At 42.3% G+C, this 19,227-nt stretch overlaps 1 protein-coding gene across 8 annotated transcripts in view; it reads left to right on the forward strand.

The window, feature by feature from the left end:
- The first annotated feature begins 220 nt into the window (after positions 1-220).
- The window catches only part of LOC131877610 (gamma-aminobutyric acid receptor subunit beta-like), a 30,509-nt gene continuing 11,502 nt past the window's right edge, over positions 221-19,227 (forward strand). For 3 of the 8 annotated variants that reach the window (XM_059223331.1, XM_059223329.1, XM_059223330.1), the window contains exons 1-3: positions 246-948; positions 15,487-15,578; positions 17,063-17,130. In XM_059223331.1, coding sequence (XP_059079314.1) covers positions 800-948; positions 15,487-15,578; positions 17,063-17,130 — 309 coding nt within the window. In that variant the 5' untranslated portion in view covers positions 246-799. Of the gene's footprint in view, positions 949-15,486; positions 15,579-15,652; positions 16,220-17,062; positions 17,131-19,227 lie in introns of those variants that run through there. The other 5 variants (XM_059223334.1, XM_059223332.1, XM_059223327.1 and 2 more) reach the window with 5 other exon arrangements.

Raw genomic sequence — 19,227 nt, forward strand, 5'->3', positions numbered from 1 at the left:
GTCTTCAGCCTTCGCTATAAATCCCGCTGTCTCTCCCCCTCTCACTTCCCTCCATTCTCGTGGCCTTTCCACGGAATTGCGGAAGAAACTGGATAGAGGACTCCCCAAAGGAAGAAAGACGAGAACGACAGCCTTCGATGAACAACCAGAGAGAGAGAGAGAGAGAGAGAGGGAGAGGGAGGAAGGCCCAAGGACCCGTATGCCCTCTTGTTCCTCTTCTTTCCCTTGGACTTGCCTTACCGCAGAGGAGTAGAATCATACCTCAGGCGCATTCGTGTTGTTGGTGAACAACAGACGAGACGCAGTGAACCGAGGCCAATACCAAAGCCGTCCGGAGGATTGTTCAACCTGACAAAGTTTCTTGGGAATTTTGCAAAACGAGTGTATTTTCAAACGGGTCTGGGAGGTTCTAATGAATCGAGGCCGTCACACGCTCAAACCTGAGCCATGGTGATGACTTGTGTGAAGGTGGCCCCTTAGGGGATACCGCCAGCCGACGGTTGTTGTTTTTTTGCTCAATTGTCTTCAAAGGCCATAAAGAATCGAGAGCAAGTCCACTTGGATCCTTGACATCATTGTGGGAATAGTGTCTACCCTTCTTCTCTCCACGAGCCTCTCACGACTTTCTAGATTTGCGAACGAACATGAAAAGGGACGGTTTTATCGAAGCCAGTCGCGAGTGTCAAATTTGGAACATGTCTTGGGCCATTCCTTGATTAGAGAAGTGCGGATAAGTAGAAACTCCTGATCAAAAGACCTTTCTCAAGCCCAACAACCAATTGCAAGGAGCCCTCTGAGGATGATAGGACCCTCGTTCGAAAGAGTAGCGAAGATGTCGTTGGGGATGGGACGAATCCATGACATCTTTTTCGTGAAAATGCTATTCCTCGTCACGGTTCTGGCACTCTTCTTTGGAAACACACTCAAGCTCAACGCTGTGGCTGAAGGGTAAGTCTAAAATGGTTGTCTTTCATTGCAGGATCCTTCAAAATTGCATATTTCCTCGAAAAAGGGGAAGGAAATAATTTTCAAACCTGCCTAGAGGCAATCATTTGTGCACACAAAAATTCATTGTGCATCTCCAAAATTTGGTGCTAGTTTGAAGTTGAGGGGGAGCCTCTTGAAGGTTCTCAAACCCCTTCAGGATTCGCGCTAAAAGCCACTTAACAAGTCACCACGGGGTCCCCAAAGACCCCGGTGATCAGTGGTCAACAAGCACGTATAATTGGCCTTTTAGAGTCCCCTTTTGATTAGTAGTACTCTTCGTTAAACGCTTCTAATTATCCGAATCAGGATAAAACCAGATCATCGCTTTAAATCGACTTTGACGTTCACGTCCAGGAAGGCTAACAATCTTTGACAAAATGAGAGTTTGTGGCGCTTGCCATCATTATGGACGTCGTTGGAACTGTTGCCTTCCTTCAAATATCGATAATTCTCCCATTGGCTGGGAAAGGTCTCCCTTCAATGTTCTTGGGTATATGCCACCTCTCTAGCTTGGCTTTATAGTCTCCCATCAAGAATTTATGACCGAATGCTTTTGCATTGGTGGCGTGGACTCGCTTCACATTTTCGAGGAGAAGTTGAAAGATGATATCTACGTCCCTGAGCGCTCTGAAGGGATTTCATTTCCAATTTCAACCTACACCTAACTCACCCTATTTCGACGACGATCAACGGCCTTCAGAGAGAGTGAAAGTTTGAGAGTGTCTAAGGAAAATCAAATTTTTCTTTGAAACATTAGGGAAACCTTTTCCCATTCTCCGATCCCAAGGACTTCCATGCACAAGTTGTCCATAAAATTAGATCCATTTTACATATCCACCCGGGCTGAACCTCGCCAAGGAGGATGTGATGTCTGGGCCCCAGATGGTGAAAGTGGACCAAGTGTGTTCCAAATTGGAGCAATGGCTCCCCCCTAAAAAAAGGCTCATTTTCCTCTTCTCTCTCGGTCTTGCTTGGCTCTGGCCTCGCCCGAAAGAAAGGGCAGAGAAAGATGAGGCCTTTCGCTGGCCAGTTGCGCCAACTATCCAATGGCCGCCACCACCACCACCTCCTCCTCCTCCTCCTCCTCCTCCTCCTCCTCCTGCTCCTCTCCTCCTCCTTCCTCCTCCTCCTCCTCCTCCTCCTCTCCTCCTCCTCCTCCACCTCCTCCTCCTTCTTCTTCTTCTCCGCCTCTTCTTGGTTTTCTGAGCCGTATTCTTCTCCGAAGATATGCCTTCAAAATTGGCTGCTTTAGGGCCTTTGTTGTTGCTCGTGTTTACATTGATGTCTTACTGTGTCTGGGTGGTCGTGTTCCATGGACGGGTTGTGTAACTGAGTATTGGAGAATTGGACAAAGGAGAATGAACATCTTACGCTCTATTTACCCCACATACACCTGTTTAATTGTAAACGTGAAACTAGTTTCTTATTCAGCCCACTTGGGTTGGAAGACGGATCTAGACATGTTTGTCTTCATCAAGAAGCCTATTCAAGCTTGACTTTCTGGTCGAATGTGAGAAAACCCCGGGCATGTTGTCCAAGCACGCTTTGGGTGTCTATCTTTCTGACCAATGACATTTCCCGGACCTGAGTCTCAAGTTGCTTTGGATCTGAAAGCTGGAAATGGTCCCTTGCATGCTTGGCTCGAAATGAATTCTTGCATTCATGTCAAATGTAGTCTGACAAGGCCTTTGTCGGCCTGTACATCTCGTCTTTGAGGACCGTTCCCAATTGGACTAATATTTTGTTGATCTGGCCTCGACACCCATTCATTATCTGTGGCTTGAAAACAAGTTAAGAGATTATCAACAACGATAGCACACCGATGGTACACCGATAGTACAACACACTGGTGCCAATAGCCAAGTAATTATGATCGAAAAGCCAATAAATAAGTCATGCATGAAGGTACGACTTTGTATACAAAAGGATTATCTGCTTTGTTAATCCATACAAAGAGCTCAACTCAAAGCTAAATTGCCTCGTTCAAGATGTCGAAGTAGCCAATGTTCATCCTTTAGCTTGGAGCTACCAATTTGAATACTTCGTTTTCTTTTCTTTTTAGAAAATTCTTGAAATTTTCTCATCCTTTTCATTTCCATTTGTTCCAATTATCAAGTCACATCAGGTCTTATCAGATAGGTTGTGCTCTTCCACTTTCAACGAAAGCACTGACTCGTCATTACTAGCACTTCTCTTTGAGGCGACCTGATAACATTTTCCTCCTGCATAGTCAATAATGTGAAATGAAATGGGTAGGTCTACCCCATAAGAGAAAAGTGCTACTCGGACTAACAACAAATAGTCACAACTAAAAACGCTCATTGTAGGATCTATAGTCACAACCTTCCTGATTGTCAACACCTCTACTAACTTTAAACCTTTGATGAACGCAAATACAAAACAAATCCACAATGCTTGGGTTTGTGTTACAAGGAACCTACAAAAGAGCCCTTTCATTAACCAAAGAGACTTGAAATAGCTGAGCAATGGATATTTCCAAGACAATAAATGCAATGAGCGGTGGAGCCGTCAAGGAGGAGGAAGATGAGTGACGGATCTCTCCTCAGAGCTCAAACGTGAACGAGTCTAAGAAATCGAGAAGAGACAATGAGGAATAGGGATGGAATTTCTTTGCTGACTATCTTGTTGTCAACGTCTCGGTTTTGGCCCCAAAGAACCTTTTAGTATGTCTCAGAAATACCCCACAATATGATCAAGCAGGCTCAATGGAACAATCCATCAACTTCTTTGTAAAACAACGTTTATTCGTCAAGAAAATTTGGTAGTGTACTTTCCTTTATCCTTCCTACTTTTTTAGAGAGCAAGATACTTTTATATGCCGTTTATCTGATTGCTATTCATAATGTGGAACCAATGAGCTTGGAGAGCTCTCGTATTGGGAGAGGTTAGAGAGGTTGGGATTGAACAGTACTCAGAGAAGGTACGAAAGGAATCTGATATTGTACGTTTTCAAAAGCATTCATGAACTTTGTCCCAACCCAGGATTTAGGGTCAATTGTAGTGACCGTAGAGGCTTAATGTGCGTTTTGAGAGCACCTCCAAGCCCTCGAGAATCCAGGCTAGTTAAAACAATGAAGTCCAACTCTCTTCTTTCTCGGGCTCCTTCATTGTTCAATTTGCTGCCCTCAAATATTCGTAGGGAATACGTAGGCCTTGTTGATCCAGTAGCAAGATTTAAGTCAGACTTGGACAAGTTTTTGACTAAAATTCCGGATCAACCTTATATTCAAGGATTAGCCAGATCAGCCAACTCCAATTCGTTGGTCGATCAAATAATATATATAAATAAAAGTCAAGTAAAATGAAAACTCTTCCCGTCTTGAACTGCTGGGATTCCAATCCCGGCAGCGGTAAGGAAGTCCGCACAAAAAAAAAATATTATGGCCAAATCTCAAAAGAATGCTACTCAATAGATGTGTTCGATTTGGTGTCATCAATATCCGAAGCTAACGCCATCTACTGCTCCAAGGGAGCTCCTGTCTAGAAAAAAATGCCCACTTGAAACGCAAAAAAATAAGGCAAAAGAAAAGCATCCATTTCTATTTTATAATCAAAGGATGATTTAGTTTACAAATGGGTCCTTTTGTTTCAGCATTGAACTTGCAAAATTCATGTATTTACAACAACTACAGATTTTTTGGGGGATATTAGTCAGTTAAAGAGTCCTCAAAAATTGTGTATGCTTGCCGAAATGACTTGCTTATATTATGTGTTGGTATTGAAAGCTAAAACCCTTTGTAGCCCTCCGTTTCATTGACAGCTAGCTTGGCAATAACACCGAGGTAAAACGCCCTCTGTAGTCAAATTTTCGTCTTTGTTACTCGTCTTGATCGAAAGAAGTAGATTGCAGATCAGGGGCTTTGCTTTGAACTTATTGAAAACATTATCCTCATTTCTATCGAAGGCGATCTTTCTCATCTGAATGATATTCAAGAAATCATTCCGTTGAGGGCTAGTTTCAGATGATCAGATTGATTCTCATTTACCTCGTTTTACTTTTAATGAGAGGTTGACTCCATATTTCGAATAATTCATTCCCAACGTGATCATGGGCTCCTATGGATAAAAGCTACCTACTTTATGGGCAGCCTTGAGATTCTGGGTCTAAAACCTGATTAGTTAACGCCTTGCAAAACAAAGAACAATCTTTCTATGAAACAAAAGAGTGGAAATTAGCATGTTTACACATGTTTTACTTTCAATGTTCGCCCTCACTCACTGCAAATACAGTTGCTCCGTACTGCGTACTGCGTACTACAACTTGTGGTACGAGATGATGTGAGGAACAGGCATGGAATTTCTGATAAATCCAATATCACTGCAAAGTAGACGCCAAGATAAACGAAGATGGATCTAAAGACTCCTAATGAATACGGTCTAATGAACATACTTTTCCAAATCAACCCCTGATAGTACGATCTAGTTCGGCGTGGGAAACATGGTAGTTCAAAATGATTCTATCTTTCAGTGCAAAAGTCAAAAATAACTTGATCCTTTTGAGAGACATGAGTAGACTCAAAACAACTCACCTTTACACCCCAAACTCAATTTGTTTTCAAACTTTTTTAATCACACCGTGCGGATTTTCTCCCAAATCCACTCAAGATATCAGGTTAAGTTTGAAATAAGTATTGACTCAAGGCCGAGGATGGAATTGCTCTGAGTGGAAAAAAATCCGAGCTCTCCAGAGCGACGTTGTCAGCTCTGCTAATAACGAGTCTGAGAAATGAGCTCAGAACCAATTCGTTCCGTTCGCTTTCGACAGACGTTTTGGCATCCAGACACTTACCTAGCTAAGCACGGGAACATTGGTAATCCAATCATGACCCTCTAGATTGGCCTCCTTTCGATGAACCTCGAGGTCACTGGATCCTTCCTTTCGGTTGGCATTCCAAAGGCATCTTTTTTGGAACTTTCTCGTTTTTGGATGATGATGATGAATGAATCGACACTTATCAGAGTTTTGTCCTTAGTTTTGGGGGCCAAGATATTTTTCTTTGGCCGTTGGGCCCGAGAGGAGGACGAAAAATGTCCTTGAGAGTCCAAGGCCACCTTTTTCAGAGGAGAGAGAGAGAGAGAGAAATAAGGCCAAGATGCGCGGAGGATGAGCAAGACAGTTATGGCACTGCCTTTGGCATGGCCTTCCTTTCTCTTGCCAGCCTTGGAGACTTCGTTTCTCTATCCGTGTTTTACTCTATTTGTTCGCCTATTTTTGCAACGCCACCAATGCCAAAGCACGACATGACAGATTAAGATGAAGCAGGTCCACGAGGTCTGGATGGCCTTTGATTACTTCCCAGAAACTTGAAAAATAAGCCCCCTTCCCATTCCTTTGAAAGGACGAGGTGTTTCTAGCTCATCGCCGAATTCCTTCATCAAGTTTTGACCTTGCTTTTTGCGACGACCTTGTTTCTGTTGTGACTACTGTACTTGTGACGATTGCTATTAGCCAATCAAGGTGCTTCAAAATGCGACTTTGTACTGAACAGCTCTTTCCTTAAGTGGCGTCCTGTCCTTGGGCCGGACCACTCTTTGGCCTCTCAAGTATCCTTTGGTCCATGCCTTAAGGACTTCCCCCCCAGGAGTCCATGATGACTTGGGCGGAGGAGGGATCGATAGCTGGATCCAAGTGAGGCACACTTGTGGACCGAGAAGTTTATCCCTCAGCATACATGTTTGATCAAGCAAAAAGAGGCATGCTGTGCTTGTCTGTTGGCTTGAGTTTGGTATTGAAACCAAATGCATCGATAATTTGGTTGGAGCGATGAGTTTCTTGGCCCTGAGAGAGAATTAGATTATTGCTGCCAGCCCTTGAAAGGTCGAAATTAGGAGACCGAAAGCGGGAGCAATTAAGGCAGGGCTATGAGGGTCAGTTTCTAAATTCCAAGAATAGAAGTTGGCTATCTCATGTGTTCTGTTCTTTGGTGGAAACCAAAAGTAGTGCCAAGGAGTGTGCCAAAATCGATTTGTTAAACGCGGATCCCGCTCGTTTTACGAGCAAGACAGTCATGCATTTGCGGCAAACCCAAAGCTTCGATTGAAACTGGGTTGAGGTTTATGTAAGATTTGCTTGGATTTAATTCAAGAAAAGAGAGCCAATTTTTGCGGCTCAGCGACCACGAGTCTTGGTTCCAATTTTCATTTGTACCATTTTGGTCCCTCTTCCCCGGATTTAATCCTTTGGTGGAACTCTCCTGAGCATTTTCGCCGCCTCTCTCGCTCCCAAAATTTTATTCCATCTGCAGACCTACCCATATTTATGCACAACACACCCAAGGATGGTCCAGATTTCCATCTCATGGGTCTGTTTGTCGATATCGACTGCTTTCTTGGCTCCATACACGAATGAGTATGGAGTATGTCCTCCAATCCGAAACCCATCAATGGTTGGATGGTTGGCCCTGCACAGCTAGTACGTACGAGTACTTGGCATTGAGCAGTAGACATTTTCTGAGCCAGACCTGCTCATAAAGTTGTGCTCAGATATGATTCCTCGCTTAGTCGTGTTTCTTGGCGGCTCAAGCTTGGGCTACGCAAGGAACGATGGTGGATGGAGCCTGTCTGAAAATTATGGCAATAATAAAGTTGTCATCCACATCTTTAGGTAGTGATCTGCAAAGTGGCACGTCGAGCGAAAGGCTTCTGAGATATTTTTGAGGGGTGGATACTAAAAAGCCTTGAGCTTATACAAGTACATCTTCTTGTACCTCTTCTTCGTTCGAGGATGTTCTTGAATGTACTCGGCAAATGCCTAAATGGGCTCCGAGTCTTGAGACCATATTCGGAACGCTGGAGAGCTCTAGAAATCTCATAAAAGGATTACAAAGACGAAATTTCTTGGAGATAGATGAAAGTCTCCCTTTAGGTCCGTAGCTCTCAGGCCACATGCCTCTTGAGGAATTTCAATGACCTCGTGATGTTTGATGTAGCCAAGATAATTCCCAAGGGAGAGAAAAGCTGTGCTCTAAACTTGTCGTGCTTTTGAGGCATTTAAGCAAATTGGTGAGTAATTCATTTCCCCGTAATGGATCCAAATCCGCAACGTGCTTGCGTTCAAACCCAAAGTTGACACTTCAATGAATAACGCTCATATAATCTTGATGGTACGTAAGTTCAAACAAGGAAAGACAGCTAAACTTAAAAAGACAAAATAATATTGGACGAGACTTGTTGGAAATAAGGAAAGATTTATTCGGTTTAAGTTTACATAGACAGTTAGGGAGACGGTTGTTGAGCAGTTGGTTAATGCGTGACCGAGCTTTGCTCGGGTTCATGGGTTCGATCCCAGGTGCCCCCCCCCCTGTTTTAGTGGATTATATCGCCTCAAACGGCGGACCTCGATCCCAAAATGGGATATCCCAATATATATTGAAAAACCCTGTCAAATAATAATCCAATGAGATACAAACTCGCAATGAAGATTAGTTTTTTTGTTAGCGTGATTTAATCGTCAAATGACTTATTTCTGTATTAGAATCTTTTTCACAATACCAGCTGAGGTACCTTACCTTATCTTGAGTAAAAGAGAAACATATTCCCCTCTTTGATCCAATGTTCCACCTTAAATGATCAAGAGTACAATAATTCATGTAGACATTGATTCTGGTGATACAGAGTGAGAGTACTCTCTCGTTTGTAGAAACCCTCAATTAGAGCGCAAGTTCCAAGTCCCGTTTTGGCTCCAAAACAAACAAAAAACAACAGCAAACACAGCTCAGTTGCATTGTCAGCGTTTCCTTTTATTATCATGCTACATGCTATAAAAAGATACTGACTGCGTCAACTTTCAGCCCAATGTGAGCGAGGTATGGTAGGTCAAAACTTGTTCCCGTTTTACATCACTGAACTGTCTCCTGTTTGTGTTTGTTAGGATGTGTTAAGCTAGTCTGCATCGGGAATCGTGCAAAAAAGGCTCGCCAAACCTCGCCAAAGAACGAGTTTGTCGGCTCTCACATTTTAGAGTGCAGCTTAATATTCGACTAGATCAGAGACGCTTTTGCACTCCAGATCTATGAATATATGCTGGTGGTTCCAAAAAAAGTAAATTGTCTACAAAGATGGTCTAGAGCAGGATTTGATGACATTTTTGGTTTAAAAAGATATTATTCAATGAAAGTTAACATGTCCACAATAAAGAATTGTGGCATACTCGCTCAAAAAGTGAATTGAAGTTTCATAATGCTTCTTTCTATTCATGTTTCCCTTGGTATTTCAGCGAATGAAGTTGCATAAACTCAATTCTGCAGAAAGCTACTTTTACTCTGCCTACGTCTATAAAAACATGCTCGGCAGGAAAATCCACTTGGCGACCGTTTCGGATGTTCCTTTTGGGAGACTTTCCCTAACGATCCAACCACTCAGACACTGTTAAAAAGTGGCGAAAAGTGTTAGACCAACTCAAAAGAAGGCTTCCATTCCAAGCAATGGTTTGAGTGTCGTTCAAAACTTTAACAGACGTTCATTCAATTCCAGACCAAAAGTCTGCTTGAAATGAGGCCAGGGCGATCGAGGCTCTGGTCGAAATCTGTCAGTGCTCAAGTGACAATATTTCAGATTCTCTTTTGCGAGATCTACAGGAATTCCAACCCACGAATCCATTTGTTTTGTTCCCGTTCCTTTTACAATTGTAACTCGGATTCGGAAGCAATTGACATTTTCTCTGACAACAAAGTCTCCGTTTTGGCTGACGAACCAAGCCATCTCAGACTGACATATAATTGAAATGGAAATTCCCATGTCACGTTTACAATCATTCTGTCATAAAGCATGAGTCAGGAGAATGAGTTTTGTTGGAAATGTCTTTCACCAATTTACATCCAACATCCGACTTCCATCTCACAATAATGACCGTTTTCCAATGGCTGAAAGAGAACATTCTTCCCAACGAGAAATTCTCGGAACAACCAACTTCCAACTTTCTTTTCCTAGGGTTCAATTTCCAGTCCTGAGCTCAAACTATGCTATTATTTTCCCCCTTGAACCCTCCTTTGACCCTGAAAAATACCCGTGATAGCATGGCTGGAATACTAATCGACGTTTTAAAGCGTTTGTTGTGTCACGAATAACATGCCTCCATATGGCTTTTTCCACCATTTTTGTGAGAAAAGGCTGCTTAATCCTGGGGATAATGGCTACTATGTATAACCGCTAGGATATTGTACGAGTGGCAAGAATCATGGAACCTAACTGAATAGAACGACAAGAAGGTCAGGTTTGGTTTCATTTTTCAGCCCCAAGGTTATACCGAGACGTTTCTGAAAAAGATTATGTGATTGAAGAAGAATTTGGGATGAGATTCTCCAGCCCTTCTCTCGCTCCCTCTTTCTCAAAGGGGGTTATTTATAGAGGTAAAACGGCCAAGATGTCAAAAGAGCTCGTTTTGAACTTCTTGTTTCACTTTGGAGCTGAAAAGATGGCTGCATGATATGTAAACTTGCTAATAACTTGATGACAGACCATGGATTCGTTGTCATTTCCCAGAAATCATGGTAATTCAGAGATGTGATCCGGTTCAAAACATAGTAAATGTCATGGACCTTTTTGCAACCCGCATGGGCTTCAATTTTTGTAGTAAGAGACAATGTAAAAGACACTGTCACTTTAAAAAGGGAAGAAATATGAGATAAAATTTTATCAAAAGACTTTTTGAGACATGATGGGGTTTGAAGGAAACTAATATAGGGGGTGTATGTCACATTTACACTTAAACATAATAAAAAAATACATCATCCTAACTATCGTCGTCATCATTTTTAAGCTAGAGAAAGTACTGTAAGAAACGCCACACTCACCATGGTTCGAATTTCCAACGCATTTGTCGAATTCATCCCAACAATGAAGAGTCAACACAAGTAAAACGTGTAAGAGTACGCGAAACGCTATTTTGTTTGTCTTTGAAATAATATTTCGCTTGACTCAATTTGGCCCTATTGAGTTTGGTCCCGATCATCAATTTAGGCCAAATAAATCATTAACTCATCAAATATTTCTGACCGATAGATGTCTCTCAAGAGCGCTTCTATCTAAAGAAGACACTAGCTACAGTGCATGGGATAAAATGACCCGATCCACAACTATGCAAATCTGTCACGTAGACATCTAATTGAAAAGACATTTTGCCTCTCTTCAAAATGGTGTCAGTATTTGGCACTTACTGCCAACTTTACAAACGAATGACTTGAAATGCACGTCACTCCCAAAGAACGTCATCGATGATGATGAAAAATGTTTGCAAAATACCTACAACTTTTTCTTTGTGAAGTACAAACGCTTTTCGAGCAGAACCGGAGACCTTGATGTATCTTAGCGAATGAAAAGAGCTTGTCATTTCATTAAAAGAGATCTCCAACAGGGATCAAATATCTGATGAAGAGCGCACATTAAGTATAGCTCGGAATAGTTGCGCAGGAAATGGATCAATCTCCAAGAGGGCTTCACTAAATGTCAATGCTGCGAAAAAAAGGAGAGTTGCACGGGACCAAAAGATTTTTGCGAGGGAATCCATCCCACCAAGTGCATTGCCAGAAGATTGAAATCGTTGGAGCATCAAACGTGCTTTATGTCATCAATGGGAGCTCTTTACGCTCTCCCTCTCCTTCCTCCAAAATCAGGGCGCTGATCCTTTCTGGAGCCTTGTTTCGGCCTTTGAGAGAGAAGGTTCGTCTTTCATTCAATACAGTTGGAGAAAAATAGCCTACATCTTTTTCGGTTATCCTCAAGATAGTTTAGATTTTGGATCCTTGAGAGGAATGAACCTCTTCATTTCCTTTCCACTTGGAAATTCAAAATTCAGTTTCCATCCTCCCAAAAGGGGCTCAAATGAAAGAATGCCTTATCTCATAACATGGACGTGAGAAAATTGAACGAAAAAATATGCGCGGATACCTGGAGAGAGTGAGGAAGCAAATTATTCTTTCCACCACTCTAGCACAGCCTTCTTCACCGTTTCAAGAGCCTTGGAAATTAATTCTGGTCTAAAAGGGCAAAACTCCACATGGTTCATTCATTTTGTACGGATGATCCCATCATATGTCTCGATTGCATAAGCAGTTCAAAGCCACATCCATCCCAAAGTTATGTGGATTGTATGGTACAAGTCAAGGGGGAATGAAGAAGTTTCGGCGAAGCAACCATTGGATTCGGGGGGAACCCCTGTACTTAATTTGGAAAAGCAGCCGCTCTTGCAAATCCATTTCTGAATATGAATTTCCCGACGCTTCAAGGAGAGCAAACATCCGTTCCAAGTTTGAAACCCAACCAACTTGGACGAACTTGAGCTCGGCTTTTGAACGGTTTCGGAATTCTTTTTATCGTGGCCATGTCTCTGGCCTCGACTTGGCCTCAATTTGTCAAGCCCACACTCACTCACACGCCCGTACGTGGTTTTGGAAATTTTGAAAAATGGTTTGATGGTGTGGCAAGGAAATTGGGGCATTCTAAAGACGGAAGGATCCTAATTTTTTTGCGGAAAGCCATTCAAACTTTTCCGATCAGAGCAAGGGAATATGTGTCTTACACCGTTTTTTTTAAACGGAACTTTATGTTGCCATCATTTAGCCTCGTTTTTGTATGGCAAGCTCGAATGGGACTAATGGGCTTTCGAGCTCCATTTTATTGAACGATACCTTTAATGGTACTTTATCAAAGACAATATTGGCACACCTCACCTCTCAGGGTTGCTCCGATATCCATGCAGTTTCAAATTGAAGGTCTACTCACATTGGAACAATCCCAAGGAGTCCAGCAGCCCTGGATCACGTAAATACTCAGGTCTTGACTTTACGGTTCCAAACTGGGATGGATGGGAGGGCTCGTATTTTCTCCAAGTGTCGCATTCCAACGACAAGTGTTGATGCGGGTTTCTATCAAATCATCGCACTCTTATGCCAAGCCAATAGACCAGATCCTGTCTACTGTTTATGGAACGCGTATGAGAGCGTTTTTGCTTGATCGCTTTCATACCAGAGACTTAGCATGGATCCAGGGAAAAGGGATGAAGCCTTGCCCGGAGCAACCAATGGGATGTCATTGTTTGTCAATGACAACTTACATGCCTGCGTGGGACAAGCAAATCAAGCACAGCAGCTCCCATCTACGTATATGGAACCCTCGGTCGATTGGTCCAATGAGTCTCGGGGAACCAGTCTCACGGGACCTGGCTCCATAAGTAATGTATGCAAGAAGCTAAGGACCGCTCGCTCCTCTGATGGCCTGCTAAGATCTTGAGTGGCGCCAAGGTCAAGGGCTGAAGGAAAGCGGGCAGAAATGGGTCATCAAACGACTATTGTGGGACCGATTAAGACTGGCCGGGAGCAAGTGGAGCAAGAGGAGCAAGAGGAGCAACTGGAATGGAGCTATTAAGGTCTTTGTGTAGCAACAGGAACTGGTGTTTTACAAGCGGTTTGTTGAGCAACTGGCTCAACCTGGACGTCGAGTTCTCAGTTTGAGCGCTATTGTGATGAAACCTGAGAGCTCAGAGCAGATGTCGGGATGTTGTTCCATGGACTTGGATTTCTCCTCATTCAATTGTGTTAATAGGTAACTTTTTCTCGGATGGAAGTAAAAAAAAGCCGGGATTTGGTGGAAAAGTTGGGCACATTTTGCACCAATGCCCACAAAACATGTAACCGGGCGGGCTCAAAAAAGATTTACCTCCTCCACAAAGTTGGAACTGGAACAACAGTGAGGCGAAGACGAGGCAGTAAAAGGAGAAAGAAACGGTCGGAGGTAGTTCTGACAATAGGGTCTAACTGCGACAAGTCTGGGCATGATTTTTTGGCCAGGCCAGATTTGGGCTGTTTTGTAATGAAGGCCCTATTCAAAGGTTCTTGGACCCTGGAGCTTCAACCCGTGCCAAACCTTACTTTGAAGCCCTTTAATGGATCGGAAGGTTGAGAATTCCTCAATTAGGAATGGGTTTTCGTCACTCAGGCTTTAATCTGGGGAGGAGTGGTTGGTGAACCTTTGAAACCTCCGGACATTGGATGGAACTGAAAGAGATGAGGCCCATTTTTCATGGTTAGCCACCTTTCCCTGCCTTTCCCTTCAGGTCTTCTTTTCCTTCTGTCTCGCTTTCTTTTTCACTCATTCATCTCTGTATGACAGGAAGATCTTGGGTAATCTCACGAAAGATAGATAGAGAACAAACCACAACGAACGAGAGCCACCAGATATAGAACCATTTACTGGGTCTGAAAGGATAGAAAGGAGCACATGATGCGCTTTCAACTTTACTCTTTTCTGCGGAGTAATCGCTCTTGAAATGAAAAGTAATAATACAAACAGAGCCAAAGAACGAGCCAACGCAACATCTTGTGGAGCCAGCTGGAACTCCTATTTGGGGGCTATAAATTATGCTTGGACACATTTAATCGTTTCCAAGGATTCCTATATCGGAAATGGTTCCTGGAAAACAAATCTGTTTTTATCGTCGCGGACTTCAGCACAAATATGCCGGGCCCTTTTGGAAAAAATTGATCTTGAATGAAAAATCCCCACAAACAAGAGATTCTTCTGGAAACACAGACAAGCTCTCAGAATATTTGCCTGGAATGGATTCCAACCATTCTTTTTGTTTAAAGTTGGAACACAAGAATAGGTTTAAGATCAGCCAAGGTTGATATCTACGATTCCTGCTTGATCTTCTTCTCCAAGACGAATGAGTTTTCAAATTCAACCTCCTAAGACCCGATAACATTGGATTGCGCAAACAAAAACTTCCCTACTCAAGGTCGGCCTTTTTGCCAAGAAAAAGGCTGCAGATGAAACCAAATAGTTGCATTTCTAAGGAAAAAACACTGGAATGACTTTTGAAGTCTCTTTTCGTAAATGTAATCGGTACAATTAAAGGGTCCAATTACCCATACTGATTTTCTACCCCTGAGCAAAGAGCAAAACACTCTCCGGTTGAATATTGCCTTGACAATGCTTTCCCAGGAGTGAGTAGTCACAATAATTACAATGAACACACTTAACAAATAAGCCATGATTGGACCATTTGACCTGCTTGTAGACCTATCGAGACTCTAATCATCTCATTTTGGAGCAAAATCATTCCCTTGAAAACTTCCCCCAAGTGTGATGTCACTTCAGATAATGAATGTTGGATACGTGTCAGTAAGGCATTTAAGCGTTGATCTTGTGATCATTCTACATTATAGTTTTTAGGTCCAAATCCTAGTTAAGCCAAGTTCAAGTAGTTTGTGGTTTAAAATTGCAGGCAGGTCAAATTAATGGCGCCCCTTTTCAGGTACTAGCTTCCAAGTTGTGTTCAAACACTATTGGGTGTGAGGTCCTGGTCAAAGTAACAAACAAGGTGCCCCGAGTTGTTGACTTCGATCCCAATTGAGTCGATGCATTTTTAATGGAAATCCGTTCGCTCCAGCCGTTCGCGTTCTATTTTGTGTGATAAAAGTTTGTTGTTCCCTAACTCGATTTCTCCATAGCCTAACCTCACCTTCTTTCTGTGCTCTATTCTAGGACTCACAGCGCGTTTGCTGATGTGAACATATCTGCTCTACTGAACTCCTTTCAAGAGGGTTACGACAAAAGGGTCCGACCCAACTATGGAGGTAAGGTGATTCGTCCCCCAAAAACTTTCCAAGGGAAGGGGGCGGGAATGGAAATGGCTTTCAAGTAAAAGTAGGCACTAGCCGAGTTGGGATATCAGCCTAACAACCTTCATCTTATACACTTACTATCCGAAATGGAAGGCCCCCAACCACATTCTTCTGTAGTATATATATCCTTTATGGAGAGGGAAGTGGTTGGGTGAAAAGTTTACCACACTACTCTTCAAACGAGAGACGACTTTTTCTTAAAGCCCCTGTGTTAATCTTGGCGTCTGTCTTGATTTTTTTCAATTGGGGAAGGGGCGGGGGGAGTCTTTATGAGTTTGGTCCTCCCACTCTTTGTCCTTAATGCATTCAGCCTTTTTTGAACCTTGACTAATGCTTTGTCCTAGCTTCTAGGTGAGTAAATAAATGTGAGTGTGCGTGCGTGCCAATAGCAAAGTCAAGCCACCTTTGATAATGATCAGCTGATCTCACGATTAGCTGACATTGAAGACACCCACGCTTGCCGATTACGATTTTCTGTTTCGATTTTCACGACCATTTCATAACCCATTTCAAAATGTTACAGGTCCAGCAGTGGTGGTAGGATAGTGACCATGTATGTGCTTTCCATATCATCTCTCTCAGAAGTGGAAATGGTACTGAACAACAGACCTTTCGTACAATTGATTATTGTTTGTGAACTTGAGCAAAATGTGTAATTTTGGCACGAGATGATCCTTGCTTTAAATATTATGATATTACCAAATTTTAATCTTGTCACTATTATCATCATTATTACTGTTACTATCATCAGCATTACTATTTCTACCACTCCAACGTTTACCATCATCACAACAACTACCATTATTACTACTACTAATACTACCACTACTACAACAACAACTATTACTACTACTACTACTACTACTACTACTACTACTACTACTACTACTCCTACTACTACTACTACTACTATTACTACTTTTACTACTAATACTTCTACAAAACTGATTATACCTTTACTGACTATTATTATATCTATTTTGTCCTCATGGTGTCTGTTGCAATGCTGCCTTGGATTTCCGTTTTCATTTCTCTCTTCCTTTTCCTCCCTTGTTTCCGTTTTTTCTCTCCCTCAACCAACATATTAATCAACCAAAAGGGGCTGAATGCGGAATCAAGATGCAATTTAGAAATTTGACACACTCTCACAATGTTGCCCAGCAAACGCGTACCTTTGCTGCACACGCCTAAAATAGAAAGGTCTGCCTTAGCATTGAACCTTCAAGCCACTCATTAGAAAGGAAACCAACTCAAAGCCAGACCAATCAATGAATCACATTGCTCCCACAACCATTTGGCCTTCATCAGCTGCTGATGCCGTGCTATTGCTGCTCGAACTGAGCAGACACTAATACAAAAAATATGAAATGGTCGCTTGCCGGTTGGCTGTGATCTTTTGATATTGAACACTTTTCTCTTTCTTCCCAATCCATCAGGAATTGCTGTAACCGTTGGAGTATCTTTGTATGTGCTCTCAATATCCAGACTCTCAGAGGTCGAAATGGTTCGTATACACAAATACCTCTCAAGACCAATTTTAACAATCCAATAGCGCCTATTTGATAGCTAGCCAAGCAAGCAAACGCAGATCTAGACCATCATTAGTTTTTTTTGGATGGTTGTCAAACGCAAAAGTACGAACCTGGCTTCTTTAGGTCATGTTTTACTATATCTTTATACTTTATCATCATCTTATCTTGATAATTGATAGCTTGATTTAGATCGTTTTGAGGCTCTTTTTTGGATCACATCTCATCTTCCTTTTGATTCATTTTTGTTCCTTTCCCAACGCACTCTCACGCCAGAGGGCGCCTTCATCTCTTTATTCCTCAAAATGAGTCAAAACATAACCTCACTTAAGTCTCAAAAAGTAGCTTTAGATCACCGCCACTAGCAGTACCTTCAGATTCAATACAATCAAAGACTTGCCTCCGATCCACTTTTCTACTGAGACTAAGATTTGATTCTGTTCATTGCTTCAGCCTTCAACCTAGAAAAGATCCAACCAAATCCATCCACAGTATTATTTTCTCTTCATTTTGATTCTCCTTTTCTTCTCACATTCGGCTTAAGCCTTTTGGAATCTCTGAGACTTTCAAGGGGATCCAAAGTTCCAAATTATACCCAGAGTTTGAACCGAGTTCAATTAAGCTTGACAGACCAAGATTGTACCATTCTTCAACGTGGATTTAGCCATGGTACTACTTGATTCCCATACTGACCAGAGATCCCAAGAGAGCCTTTTGCCTATGGTGCATGTTGATTAGCTCATTTCTCCGTTCTAATTTGAAAAAAGGGACCTTTCTGCATGTGTGGATTCTCTTCAGCTCTAAAAGACAAGTAGTGAACGATTTGTTTCTGTATGAGCTCGTAAGCCGAAAATTATTCGGACCTGCATTTTCTGTTACTTCAAAAAGGCTAAGTAAGGTCCAATTCTAAATACCAAGGCATTTGCATCTTTTGTGCCTTGAATGACTTGACAAAGAGTAGAGTTTGTTCTATGGCTTCTGGCAACTCCGGAAAAGTTTTCTGAACTTATTGTTTGTAACGAATTCTAATATCACAATTCCTAGGCCAACTTTAGTGGCAAAGCCTGGTTTTGTCCCAAGTCCTTGCTTTCCTCCGCTGAAATGGAGAGATCTCTTTTACAGTTCTGTCTGAAGTTTTTACGTCTTTGAAATTGAAAAAAACGGGCCTCTAAGGGGTAAAAGAGAAACAAAGTACAGCTCCAGGTGAGTTGACAGCCTCGACATTGTGAGACTCTTCTTCAAATTCTCCTTTGCTCCTGGAAGCCCGATGTTGATCCAGATCTTCTGTAGAGTTTTTCATTAATAGACGTTTATTGTGTTCATTTCAATCGTTTTCTTCATCCGTCACACATCAAGTCTCGGAGTTGTGCATGGTGGTTCTGGTCGTTATTCTTTTTTGCTTGAGTGGCTTCTTGGCTCTGGCATGGCTATCAATGGTGTGATTGTGTAGGTTCCATATGTACATATACTATCCATCTATGATATTCTAATGATACACACGTTCTAGGAGGTAAAATCTCATCCACATCATTCCAGAAAAGACTGCATTCCTCCAGAATGGTGTCACATTGTACCGACATCATTACCCAACTTTTGGTCTTTTGTTCCCCTGACACACTCTCTCTCTGTCTCTGTCTCTAATCAAGTTCTTTGTTCATGCTCTTTGCTTTAATTGAAATATGCCTCCCCCCATGGCTTCTTGGCCAGTTCTCCAAAATGACTGTAATCTGCCATCCCATCGCATAATTTTCTTTCGTCAAGCCCATAATCTTGGGACCCAATTTAGCCCTTCTGTAACTCGGGATCATCACCTGCCGCTTCGCTTTTCTTTTGATTTTTGGGTCAGTGCCACAGGGATCGCTCATTGCTCATTTTTGGGACGTAACAAGCATCCGGTTCCAGGGATCGCATGGGCCACACATGGATCTTGGGAAGGCATTTGGATCCCTTTGCATGACTGATGGCACTCACCCTTCCCCTTAAAGCCCGTGTAGCTTGATGAAAAGCTTTACTTTCAGGGTTAAGCGTTGTTACGTTAAACGATTTATTACTCTTAATCATAGACCACTGAA

Source organism: Tigriopus californicus, chromosome 3, assembly GCF_007210705.1.
Source record: "Tigriopus californicus strain San Diego chromosome 3, Tcal_SD_v2.1, whole genome shotgun sequence".
Lineage (NCBI taxonomy): Eukaryota > Metazoa > Arthropoda > Copepoda > Harpacticoida > Harpacticidae > Tigriopus > Tigriopus californicus.